This window comes from Pristiophorus japonicus, chromosome 14 (genome assembly GCF_044704955.1).
Source record: "Pristiophorus japonicus isolate sPriJap1 chromosome 14, sPriJap1.hap1, whole genome shotgun sequence".
Lineage (NCBI taxonomy): Eukaryota > Metazoa > Chordata > Chondrichthyes > Pristiophoridae > Pristiophorus > Pristiophorus japonicus.
The window spans coordinates 185,707,262-185,720,300 of record NC_091990.1 but is presented as its reverse complement, the minus strand read 5'-3'; the positions used below and the strand labels follow the sequence as shown (position 1 = coordinate 185,720,300).

General features: G+C 42.9%; 1 protein-coding gene across 15 annotated transcripts in view; it reads left to right on the top strand.

The window, feature by feature from the left end:
* stk33 (serine/threonine kinase 33) overlaps positions 1 to 13,039 on the top strand; it is a 220,948-nt gene that overhangs the window by 128,694 nt on the left and 79,215 nt on the right. For 12 of the 15 annotated variants that reach the window (XM_070899944.1, XM_070899943.1, XM_070899941.1 and 9 more), the window contains one exon: positions 12,495 to 12,606. In XM_070899944.1, coding sequence (XP_070756045.1) covers positions 12,526 to 12,606 — 81 coding nt within the window. In that variant the 5' untranslated portion in view covers positions 12,495 to 12,525. Of the gene's footprint in view, positions 1 to 3,671; positions 3,790 to 10,146; positions 10,374 to 12,494; positions 12,607 to 13,039 lie in introns of those variants that run through there. The other 3 variants (XM_070899947.1, XM_070899948.1, XM_070899949.1) reach the window with 3 other exon arrangements.

Genomic DNA, 13,039 nt, shown 5'->3' with positions numbered 1-13,039 from the left:
TTTAATACATAATGCTCTGCATAAATGCCAAGTTAAGGTTGGGAAGGTCCAAAATGGTCATCTTCCTCCAGTGGGTCTTCCAAATAGCATTAATCAGTCACTTAAGCCAGGCAGACTTTGTTTAGGCGCTGTAAACAACTCCCTCTTGGCATCATTCAACTTGAAAATGGCTATGACTTCTTTATGCAATACTTTATGTCTGATTAGAATTTGCTCTGAAGTCCATGCATTTCAAAGACTAATGGGATATTTAAGCTTCTGGCCTGAGAGACAAAGACTGAACCACAAAAAATGTGGGAACCAGGGTGGTCCTGGTGAGACAGAACTGAAAGCAAGTATAGATAAATGTTACCGACTGTTGGTAAAGAGACTCTTACTCCTGTCTTATCTTCCTCCACTTTTGAGTGAAAATCCCTTCCGAGGCTTGTTCCTGCACTTGGAATGTCCATCTGGTTCAGATCCCCTTGGTTGCACTGCGCCCAACTTGTGAGGAGGGGGGGAAGAGATCAGCTTTTAGACCATTTACTGCAGTCATACATAAATCTCAGCTTTTCTGTATTTTTTTTTATTCGATCCTGGAATGTGGGTGACGCTGGCAAGGGCCACATTGAGTGATGATCCTTGTATGAATGGTGCTCTCTCAATGGTGTTGGAATGAAATTTCAGGATATTAACCTGACGATTATGAGGGAACAGTGGCTTGGAGGGATCTTGGAGATAATAGTGTTCCCACAGCATTGCTGCTCCTGTCTGTTTCGATGGTGGAGGCCACAGTGTTAATATTGTGGCTTCAAAAGCAGGGCAGGGACTTGGTACTCTTGAGGTACGTGGCTCACCACCTGACCCCTTGTAATCTCTCCCTTGATAAAACTCACATTAGGACTGCAATGAAATACTCCCCATCAGTTGTCAGGCTGCTTGTCTAACATCCAGTGTTAGATGAGCGACATTGGGAAGACCAAAGCTATTATCTTCCCAAAGCAGCTCATCCAGCACTATTCTTCTGATTCTTATGTCTAAATCTCTTCAGTGCCTTGCCTTTCCCTATCTTTGCAACCTTTTCCAGTTCTAAACTCCACTCCCCCACCCTTAGAATGTTGTTACTGACTCTGGCCTACTGTGCATCGCCCTCTCTTTACCCCACCATTGGTGGTTGTGCCTTCAGCTGCCGAGGCCCTACACTCTGGAATTCGCTCTCGAAATCCTTTGCCTCTTACCTCCTCTCCTTATTTAAAACTCACTTCTTTGACCATGTTTTTGGTCACCCCTCTCCTAATATCTCCTCCTTTGGCTCGCTGACCATTGTTGATATGCCTCTGTGAAGTGTTTGATTTTTTTTCTACCTTAAAAACAGTATTTACATGCAAGTTGTTATTGAGTAGCAAGGTTGCCTCGTGCTCCTCTTGACATGCTTTTCTACACTCTACATTGAAATAGGATTGGTCTACTTGCTTGATGTCGATCGAGGAGTGAGCGATGTGCCTGGCCATGAAGTTATAGATTATGGAGGACACAAACAACCTGCCGGATATAAAAGGGGTCAGAGGGTCTAGTAAGAAGGAGGAACTGAAAGAAATCCTTATTTGTCGGGAAATTGTGTTGGGGAAATTGATGGGATTAAAGGCCGATAAATCCCTAGGGCCTGATGGACTGCATCCCAGAGTATTTAAGGAGGTGGTCTTGGAAATAACGGATGCATTGACAGTCATTTTCCAACATTCCATTGACTCTGGATCAGTTCCTATGGAGTGGAGGGTATCCAATGCAACCCCACTTTTTAAAAAAGGAGGGAGAGAGAAAACAGGGAATTATAGACCGGTCAGCCTGACATCGGTAGTGGGTAAAATGATGGAATCAATTATTAAGGATGTCATAGCAGCGCATTTGGAAAGAGGTGACATGATAGGCCCAAGTCAGCATGGATTTGTGAAAGGGAAATCATGCTTGACAAATCTTCTGGAATTTTTTGAGCATGTTTCCAGTAGAGCGGACAAGGGAGAACCAGTTGATGTGGTATATTTGGACTTTCAGAAGGCTTTCGACATGGTCCCACACAAGAGATTAATGTGCAAAGTTAAAGCACATGGGATTGTGGGTAGTGTGCTGATGTGGATTGAGAACTGGTTGGCAGACAGGAATCAAAGAGTAGGAGTAAATGGGCACTTTTCAGAATGACAAGCAGTGACTAGTGGGGTACTGCAAGGTTCTGTGCTGGGGCCCCAGCTGTTTACATTGTACATTAATGATTTAGACGAGGGGATTAAATGTAGTATCTCCAAATTTGCGGATGACACTAAGTTGGGTGGCAGTGTGAGCTGCGAGGAGGATGCTATGAGGCTGCAGAGCGACTTGGATAGGTTAGGTGAGTGGGCAAATGCATGGCAGATGAAGTATATGTGGATAAATGTGAGGTTATCCACTTTGGTGGTAAAAACAGAGAGACAGACTATTATCTGAATGGTGACAGATTAGGAAAAGGGGAGGTGCAACGAGACCTGGGTGTCATGGTACATCAGTCATTGAAGGTTGGCATGCAGGTACAGCAGGCGGTTAAGAAAGCAACTGGCATGTTGGCCTTCATAGCGAGGGGATTTGAGTACAGGGGCCAGGGAGGTGTTGCTACAGTTGTACAGGGCCTTGGTGAGGCCACACCTGGAGTATTGTGTACAGTTTTGGTCTCCTAACTTGAGGAAGGACATTCTTGCTATTGAGGGAGTGCAGCGAAGGTTCACCAGACTGATTCCCAGGATGGCGGGACTGACATATCAAGAAAGACTGGATCAACTGGGCTTGTATTCACTGGAGTTCAGAAGAATGAGAGGGGATCTCATAGAAACGTTTAAAATTCTGACGGGTTGAGACAGGTTAGATGCAGGAAGAATGTTCCCAATGTTGGGAAAGTCCAGAACCAGGGGTCACAGTCTAAGGATAAGGGGTAAGCCATTTAGGACCAAGATGAGGAGAAACATCTTCACCCAGAGAGTGGTGAACCTGTGGAATTCTCTACCACAGGAAGTTGTTGAGGCCAATTCACTAAATATATTCAAAAAAGAGTTAGATGTCGTCCTTACTACTCGGGAGAGCAAGGGGTATGGCGAGAAAGCAGGAATGGGGTACTGAAGTTGCATGTTCAGCCATGAACTCATTGAATGGTGCTGCAGGCTCGAAGGGCCGAATGGCCTACTCCTGCACCTATTTTCTATGTTTCTATGGTCATGCACAATTTTGCTGCTGCTTCTGGCCCACAGTGTCTCATGGATGTCCAGTTTTGGGCTGCTAGATATGTCCCATATATTCATTTTGCACATTCAGCATTATGCTTTTAAAAGGTGTTCTCTTTGGTTTTGCAGGCTTCTGCCTTTAAAGCAAGCATCAAGAAAGAGTATTGATAATTGGGGCATTATAGCTGTCTGCGCTGTGAAAGTAGGCTCTTTCCTGTGGTGAGAATGGACTGCTTTCACATTGCAAGGAGAGTTGTCATTTTACATAAGAGCATAAGAAATAGGAGCAGCAGTATGCCATTTGGCCCCTCGAGCCTGCTCCTCCATTCAATATAAGATTAAGGCTAATCTGCTCTTGGCCTCAACTCCACATCCCTGCCTGCTCCCCATAACTCTTTACTCCCTTTTCCCTACCCCTCAGTGGAGTTCCGTGACTGAAAGCTGGAACCAGCAATGATTGGGGAACAGAGGTAAATATGCCGAAGGGGTATAAGGAACCTTGGACATAAACAGGAGGCGAAGGAAAATTGGAAGAGCAAGGAAAATAAAAACAGCAGAATAAAATAAAGTAAGTGTGGCGAGGAACACATAATGCAGCAGCAAAAAGCAAAGGACTCGAAGAGAAAGAACTTTAGAGTGAACAGCACACTGTAATAATTCGAGTGTGAGCTTATTTTTTCTTTAATAAAATCCTGTTTCATGTGAGTAGATAAACATATAGAAGTAATTTTCGTACATATTTTTCTTTATGCATTAACATTCATATTTTTATGGGAACTCAATACAGGGACAAGTTTAATTGCGGTGGGAATCACATCATGCCTATATTTTTCTTTATCCAATTTCTACTTCATAATGATTGCTTATTGCAACTTAAAAAAAAACTGTTCTGCAAATCCATCTGTCTTTTATGTCTCTTCCATCAATTTGCCTTCATTGTTCAGTGTCTTTTTTAAATGTTCACTATCTGCATTTGACAATTCAAATGCAATTATTAAGCCCACTAGTGCTTTCAAAGTTATTTCAGACACTCGCTTGCTTTAATTACTGTTCGGGATGTAGTGTAAAAATGGTTCTAGGTTTTCCTCTCCCATTACATTTTTGCACCTACTACAGACGATAAAAATTCTGAGAAAAAACATTGGCAAACCTGATAACAAAAGACGAGTTTTCCTGTTTCCATCTTCTCACTGTAAGCCAATAGGCAAGCACAGATATCACTAGTTATTGGGAGCTAAAAGAAACCCATCCATTTCACTGAATATTTTTCCCAGTTGCAATGAATGATGGGATGTGTTGTAGTGTATTTTGCATCAGTGTGACCAGAGTGATTTTTTTTATACGCCTTTAATCGTTTGAATTATGGTCCGTTTCTGTTTACATTTTAATGTGTGCTCAGCTGTATTTTACAATTGAAGTTCTATAATCCAAGAGTTATTAAGCAGTTCATGTTTAATTATTAACACCCATCCGTGCGGTTGATTCACTCTATTGCATTTGATAGTTAGCTTTTTATTGCTTAACATAACATTTACTTTTTACTCTTGTTATAAACTTCATTAACCAATCTGGTTAATATGTTTCTCATGGAGTTTCGTCGTGTGACGCATGTTGAGGGAGGAAAGCGAAACACTAGGCTTGTTAAAAGTGAGCTTTATTCTTAATAAAGAACGAAACTCCAAAGAATTCCACAGTTCTTTGACAAAGTAACGGAGAGGGTTGATGAGGGTAGTGTGGTTGATGTTGTGTATATGGATTGACAAACTATCACAGAATAGACTTGTTAACAAAGTTGAAGCCCATGGGATTAAAGGCACAGTTAGCAGTGTGGATACAAAATTGGTTAAGGAGACAGAAAGCAGAGAGTAGTGGTGAATGTTTTTTTTAGACTGGAGGGAAGTATACAGTGGTGTTCCGTAGGGGTCGGTATTGAGACCAATGTATATTAATGACCTGGACTTGGATATACAGGCATAATTTCAAACTTTGCACATGTTAGGAAACTTGGAAATGCAGTAAACAATGAGGATAGTAATATACTGCAGGAGGACATAGACTGGTGAAATGGGCAGACGCTTGGTCGATTAAATTTAATGCAGAGAGCTGTGAAGTGATAGAAACATAGGCCTCAAGTTTCCACATGATTTGCTCCTGATTTTTAGGAGCAACTAGTGGAGAACGGAGTATCTTAGAAATCGCAATTCTCCACATTTAGTTTGCTCCAGTTCTAGTCAGGTAGAACAGTTTCACTTTGGAACAGAATTTTTTCTTCAAAAGGGGGCGTGTCCAGCCACTGACACCTGATTTGAAAGTTTCCACAGTGAAAACGTACTCCAAACTAACTTAAAATGGAGCAAGTGAAGATTTTTGTAGGCCTGAAAAAACCTTGTCTACACATTAAAAAATCAGGCACAGGTTACAAATTAGGCGTCGGGAACGAGGTGGGGGGAGGGGGGAGGGAAGTCATTACATTCTACAATAAATCCTTAGTTATACTTCTACAAATATTATACAAATAATTCCAACCTGAATAAAAATTTATAAGCAAAGAAAAGATTAAATAAACCATGTTCCTACCTGTGTGAAAGTGCTTCAGGCAGGGAGAATGCTGCAGGAAGCCTCACAAGTTGAGGCAGCCGTTCCCAACGGCAGGGGGGGGGGGAGCGGGGGAGGAGGCCCCCCTGCCGTCAGTCGGGCCCGTCGGGAAACGGCTGCCTCAACTTCTCAGGCTTCCTGCACCTTCTCACTGCTGCAAGAAGCCTCAGTGCTGATCATGGAAAGGCAATGTGCTTTTATTAAAAAATGTTAAAAAATTGAACAGCTTCAAAGAACTACAAAAATGGCCGAGTGCCAATGTTTCCTTCACACTGCGCGTGCGTGAATGCTCCAACGCGCACGCGCAGGGCTGCCGGCACGAAAAAAACTCATTTAAATGGTACCCGCCCCCTCCTACTTACAAAATCGGCGCGAGTGGTAGGCTCCGGCCCCTGGGCGCCGCGCCAAGCTGACATCGAGCTGCAAAGCGCTCGAGAATAGCGCTTTATTTTCAGGGTCCGTTTTCGGCGCGAAAAACGGGCGCCCAGCTCGGAGAGGCGCCTGTTTTGCCGCATGTGGAAACTTGGGGCCATAGAAAATAGGTGCAGGAGTAGGCCATTCGGCCCATTCATGGCTGATCATTCCCTCAGTACCCCTTTCCTGCTTTCTCTCCATACCCCTTGATTCCTTTAGCCATAAGGGCCATATCTAACTCCCTCTTGAATATATCCAATGAACTGGCATCAACAACTCTCTGCAGGTTAACAACTGTCTGAGTGAAGAAGTTTCTCCTCATCTCAGTCCTAAATGGCCTACCCCTTATCCTAAGACTGTGTCCCCTGGTTCTGGACTTCCTCAGCATCGGGAACATTCTACCCGCATTTAACCTGTCCCGTCCCCTCAGAAATCTTATATGTTTCGATGAGAGCCTCTCTCATCCTTCTAAACGCCAATGGAAAAAGGCCCAGTTGATCCAGTCGCTCTTCATATGTCAGTCTTGCCATCCCGGGAACCAGTCTGGTGAACCTTCGCTGTACTCCCTCAATAGCAAGAACGTCCTTCCTCAGATTAGGAGACCAAAACTGAACACAATATTCCAGGTGAGGCCTCACCAAGGCCCTGTACAACTGCAGTAAGACCTCCCTGCTCCTATACTCAAATCCCCTAGCTATGAAGGCCAACATACCATTTGCCTTCTTCACTGCCTGCTGTACCTGCATGCCAACTTTTAATGACTGATGAACCATGATACCCAGGTCTTGTTGCACCTCCCCTTTTCCTAATCTGCCGCCATTCAGATAATATTCTGTCTTCATGTTTTTGCCCCCAAAGTGGATAACTTCACATTTATCCACATTATACTGCATCTGCCATGCATTTGCCCACTGTCCAAGTCACCCTGCAGCCTCCTAGCGTCCCCCTCACAGCTCACACTGCCACCCAGTTTAGTGTCATCTGCAAACTTGGAGATATTACACTCAATTCCTTCATCCAAATCATTGATGTATATTGTAAAGAGCTGAGATCCCAGCACTGAGCCCTGCGGCACTCCACTAGTCACTGCCTGCCATTCTGAAAAGGATCCGTTTATCCCGACTCTCTGCTTCCTGTCTGCCAACCAGTTCTCTATCCACGTCAGTATATTATCCCCAATACCATGTGCTTTGATTTTGCACACCAATCTCTTGTGTGGGACCTTGTCAAAAGCCTTTTGAAAGTCCAAATACATCACATCCACTGGTTCTTCTTTGTCCACTCTACTAGTTACATCCTCAAAAAATTCCAGATTTGTCAAGCATGATTTCCCCTTCATGCTGACTTGGACCGATCCTGTCGCTGCTTTCCAAATGTGCTGCTATTTCATCTTTAATAATTGATTCCAACATTTTCCCCACTACTGATATCAGGCTAACCGGTCTATAATTACCCTTTTTCTCTCTCCCTCCCTTTTTAAAAACTGGTGTTACATTAGCTACCCTCCAGTCCATAGGAACTGATCCAGAGTCAATAGACTGTTGGAAAATGATCTCCAATGCATTCACTATTTCTCAGACCACTTCCTTAAGTACTCTGGGATGCAGACTATTAGGCCCCGGGGATTTATCGGCCTTCAATCCCATCAATTTCCCTAACACAATTTCCTGCCTAATAAGGATATCCCTCAGTTCCTCCTTCTCACTAGACCCTCGCTCCCCTAGTATATCCGGAAGGTTATTTGTGTCTTCCTTCGTGAAGACAGAACCAAAGCATTTGTTCAATTGGTCTGTCATTTCTTTGTTCCCCATTATAAATTCACCTGAATCCGACTGCAAGGGACCTACGTTTGTCTTCACTGATCTTTTTCTCTTCACATATCTATAGAAGCTTTTGCAGTCAGTTTTTATGTTCCCGGCAAGCTTCCTCTCGTACTCTATTTTCCCCCTCTTAATTAAACCCTTTGTCGTCCTCTGCTGAATTCTAAATTTCTCCCAGTCCTCACGTTTGTTGCTTTTTCTGGCCAATTTATATACCTCTTCCTTGGATTTAACACTATCCTTAATTTCCCTTGTTAGCCACGGTTGAGGCACCTTCCCCGTTTTATTTTTACTCCAGACAGGGATGTACAATTGCTGAAGTTCATCCATGTGATCTTTAAATGTTTGCCATTGTCTATCCACCGTTAACTCTTTAAGTATCATTTGCCTGTCTATTCTAGCCAATTCACGCCTCATGCCGTCGAAGTTACCCTTCCTTAAGTTCAGGACCCTAATTTCTGAATTAAATGTGTCACTCTCCACCTTAATAAAGAATTCTACCATGTTATGGTCACTCTTCCCCAAGGGGCCTCGCACAACAAGATTGCTAATTCATCCTTTCTCATTAAACATCATCCAGTCTAGGATGGCTAGCTCCTTAGTTGGTTCCTCGACATATTGGTCTCGAAAACCATCCCTAATACACTCCAGGAAATCCTCCTCCACCGCATTGCTACCAGTTTGGTTAGCCCAATCAATATGTAGATTAAAGTCACCCATGATAACTGCTGTACCTTTATTGCACACATCCCTTATTTCTTGTTTGATGCTGTCCCCAACCTCACTACTACTGTTTGGTGGTCTGTACACAACTCCCACTCGCGTTTTCTGCCCCTTGGTATTCTGTAGCTCCACCCATACCGATTCCACATCATCCAAGCTAATGTTCTTTCTTACTCTTGCATTAAATTCCTCTTTAACCAGCAATGCCACCCCGCCTCCTTTTCCTTTCTGTCTATCCTTCCTAAATGCTGAATACGTTTTGGTAGGAGAAATGAAGAGAGCAAATATGAATTAAATGTACAATTTTAAAGAGAGTGTAAAAACAGAGACCTAGGGGTTAGTGTACACAAATCTTTGAAGGTTGCAGGACAAGTTGAGGAAGCTGTTTTTTTTATAAAAAGCAAATGGGATCCTTGGCTTTATAAATAGAGGAATAGAATACAAAAGCAAGGCATGTATGCTAATTCTTTATAAAACACTGGTTAGGCCTCAGCTGGAGTATTGTGTTCAATTCTGGGCACCAGACTTTGGAAAGGATGTCAAGGCTTTCGAGAGGGTGTAGAAGAGATTTACTGGAATGGTCCCAGGGATGAGGGACTTTAGTTATGTGGAGAGACTGGAGAAGGTGGGGCTTGTTCTCCTTGGAGCAGAGGAGATTACGAGGAGATTTGATAGAGGTGTTCAAAATCATGAATGTTTTTGATAAGAGTACATAAGAAGAAACTGTTCTGTGGCCGAATGGTCAGTAACCAGAGGATAAAGATTTAAGGTGATTAGCGAAAGAATCAGAGACAACACGAGGAAACCTTACACAGCGAGATGTTGTGACCTGGAATGCACTGCCTGAAAGGGTGGCGGAACCAAATTCAATAATACCATTCAAAAGAGAATTGAATAAATACTTGAAGGGGAAAAAATGTAGAGGACTGTGGGGAAAGAGTAGCAGAATGGGATTAATTGGATAGCTGTACGGAGGTGACGATTGGCTGAATGGCCGCTTCCTGTGCTGTATCATTCTATGATTCTCAGAATAAAATACTTAAGCTCCTCATCTGTCCACATTTTCTGTTATCATTCTTAGCAGCACTTAATTTTTTTTTGTGCCTTGTTTCAAGTTTTAATTCCTCGTTTGCACTGCATCTCCCCATCTATACAGTGTTATCTGTCAGGAGAAGAAAAAAGATTGTGGCGGGGGGTGCACAGTGCTTATTTAATATTTACAAAAGCTTCTTAATATTCGCAAATTAATGGTCCTAAATCTATGTTTAGAGTGACTAGGGCAACAACTTAAATCTCAATAGAATGGAAACTTCTGGATGAATAAGATATATTTGTTTTCTCTCACTGAAGCAAAATATGCCTTTCTTTCACAGTGGCTTTGATTTCATCGCGGGAAATGCTTAGTCCCTGTGAGGGGCCTGGATGAGCATCAATCTCACACATCGAGGACTGGAGAGGTTTTCACTACTGAGCCTCAATTCCATATCCAGGCCCCAACCCCCAACCCCACCCGAACCTGACACAATTCACTGCCTGGCTAGCAGAACAGAGCAAAAACTCGTCTGGGCACTGACCAGCAGGAATGGTCCCTCGCAGTCAGGTCAGTGGTGAGAGACCGAAGGAAGGGGAGCAGCCCTGGGCAACAGAGGCCCAAAGTTTCCAAGTGATGGCCAGAGGAGCACTCCTGCTCTTCCTGGTCCATAAGGAAACTGACATTTAAAAAAAAATCTTGCCTCTTCTAGCCTTTGTACCAGCTCCCAGCAGGGTTGGCCTGACAAGGGAACAGTCATCCCCTCCCAACCCCCGCTCCACCCCACGCCCCACGCTCCCAACCCCCGCCCCACCTCACGCTCCACGCCCCACCCGTGCTCAGGTTTCCAGTTAAATTAGCAGGTCAGAGCCCAGTGATGCCATTGTCGGTGTACCATTATACTCAATTCAAATTATCAATATTACAAGGCATTTTACCATAGAAAAACTTTAAACTAATTTCCTCTTAAGTCACACAATAATTTTGAGTTTAATACCTTCAGGGATCATAAGATCCAACTGCAGCAGTGCTGCCAAAAGTTGAGAAGGTGATGGTCTCTGTACTGCACTATCAGGGTATGCAGGAGGTCTCTGGTGAAAAAGTTCAGATTAAAAACCAAGCAGATAGCATGCTTACAAATAAACCCTTTAAAATTAACTTAATTAATTATTTGTTAATAGGTTAGGTTTTGATGGGCTATTTGACTCATTCAAAATCTCATATTCCAACTGTGCTGATAAGGTAAATGGAAAAACGCTGCCAAATGAACAAAAAACACTTTTATTAATGTCAAGGACTATGTTACTACTCTGTCATTTACTTTCTACTTATTCACTTGTGATCCATGTTGAATGAGATTACTAAAGTACTGCTGCACATGTAACTGTTACAGTCTTAGTTATTACTAGTTTTGCAGTCAAATTAATATCAATTTGATGGCTTTGCGTTTTTCTGAGCAGGAGGAGCGTCCCAACATTTTTCACAATTTATTGCTAGATAAATATTTTACATGAAATTAAATTAATCATGTTTTTAGTAATCTGTTGTGCACAATTAGTGACAGACAACTCAATAGGAAGGGACATGTCTTTATTAATGTGTTCTGAATATACTGTATGGGGCAATGCATAATTCTGCTTTTGCCATTTTCAGCTCCTCGAGATTCATTAACACCCCCATTTTGCCTTTCACCATCCTCCTTTTGTCATTTAATCGCTCCTGTCTTCCACCCTATCACAGACCTTCCCCTTTGTTCTTTCCTCCTCTCCCCTTCCCTGCCTCTGTACTTGCTTAAAAGTTGCCAGATCTCTAATAAGAACATAAGAAATAGGAGCAGGAGTAGGCCATATGGCCCCTCGAGCCTGCTCTGCCATTTAATACGATCATGGCTGATCCGATCATGGACTCAGCTCCACTCCCCTGCCTGTTCCCCATAAGCCCTCACCACTTTTAAGAGATGGTTGGATGGGCACTTAAAGTGCAGTAACCTGCAGGGTTACGGACCTAGAGCTGGTAATTGGGATTAGACTGGATGACCTTTTGTTGGACGGAGCAGATATAATGGTAAGTACTGCAGAGAATAGAATACGGCCAGGGTGATCTCCTGGATTAGTTTCGATCGCCTGGATGGGTCGGAGAGGAATTTTCCCAGATTTTTTCTCCCTAAATTGGCCTGGGTTTTTATCTGGTTTTTGCCTCTCCCAGGAGATCACATGGCTCCAGTTGGGGTGGAGTGTAGAATGTTTCAGTATAAGGGGTGTCGCAGTTGTGTGGGGCGGACTGGTTGGGCTGGCTGCTCTTTGCCTTTCCATCATTGTTCATAGGTTTATATGTAACCTTCAGGGCTGCTGACCGAGGGCCGTGTGGCTCTTTGTCGGCCGGTGCGGACATGATGGGCCGAAATGGCCTCCTTCTGCGCTGTAAATTTCTATGTTTCTCTAACTCCTTATTCTAAGTTTTTCCAGTTCTGATGAAAGGCCATCGACCTGAAACATTAACTCTGTTTCTCTCTTCACAGTTGCTGCCTGACCTGCTGAGTATTTCCAGCATTTTCTGTTTTTATTTCAGATTTTCAACGTCCACAGTATTTTGCTTTTGTGTTAGTTGTTACAAATGGTTAGCCGACTCCATGGTTAGATTTACTCTGAAGCTACAACATTGTTCAACGTCATGCTCCATTTCTATTTTCAGGAAAATTGAGGTCGATTAAGATTTCTGTAAAATGCCTTCGCAGCGTGCCAGTGTCAGCAATGCTGAATACAAGGTGCCTCACACCAGGGTTGATGATGAATTTGCTATTCGGGTATGTAGACAATTTAAAAAATCTTGGATCTTTGCACTGCTGTGAGAAGCTCTGTCTTACTATTAGATTACATATTCCCATATACTTTTGATTTTTTTAATCTGGAGAAATAACGTTCTTTAATATGCATGACATGTTTTATTATAGTGTAGTTTGAAATCAGTTTTTTTTCAAAAGTGATTGTTATGGAACTGAATCAACTTAAAAAATGAAGACTGGTCTTAAGCTGTTATTTTGCAGGGGTGACCCCTACTGATGGGTAGGATAAGATGGCATTGAGAAACAAATTATAAAACAATTTACCCCCTCCCTCTGGTAAACAATCAGTTTGTTGGTACTGTGGCATTTATCTGAAAATAAGATGAGTAAACAGCACAAAGGCATTGCATTTAAAATATGCAGTGTAACTTCCAGATTGCATGGAGCTTTTAAT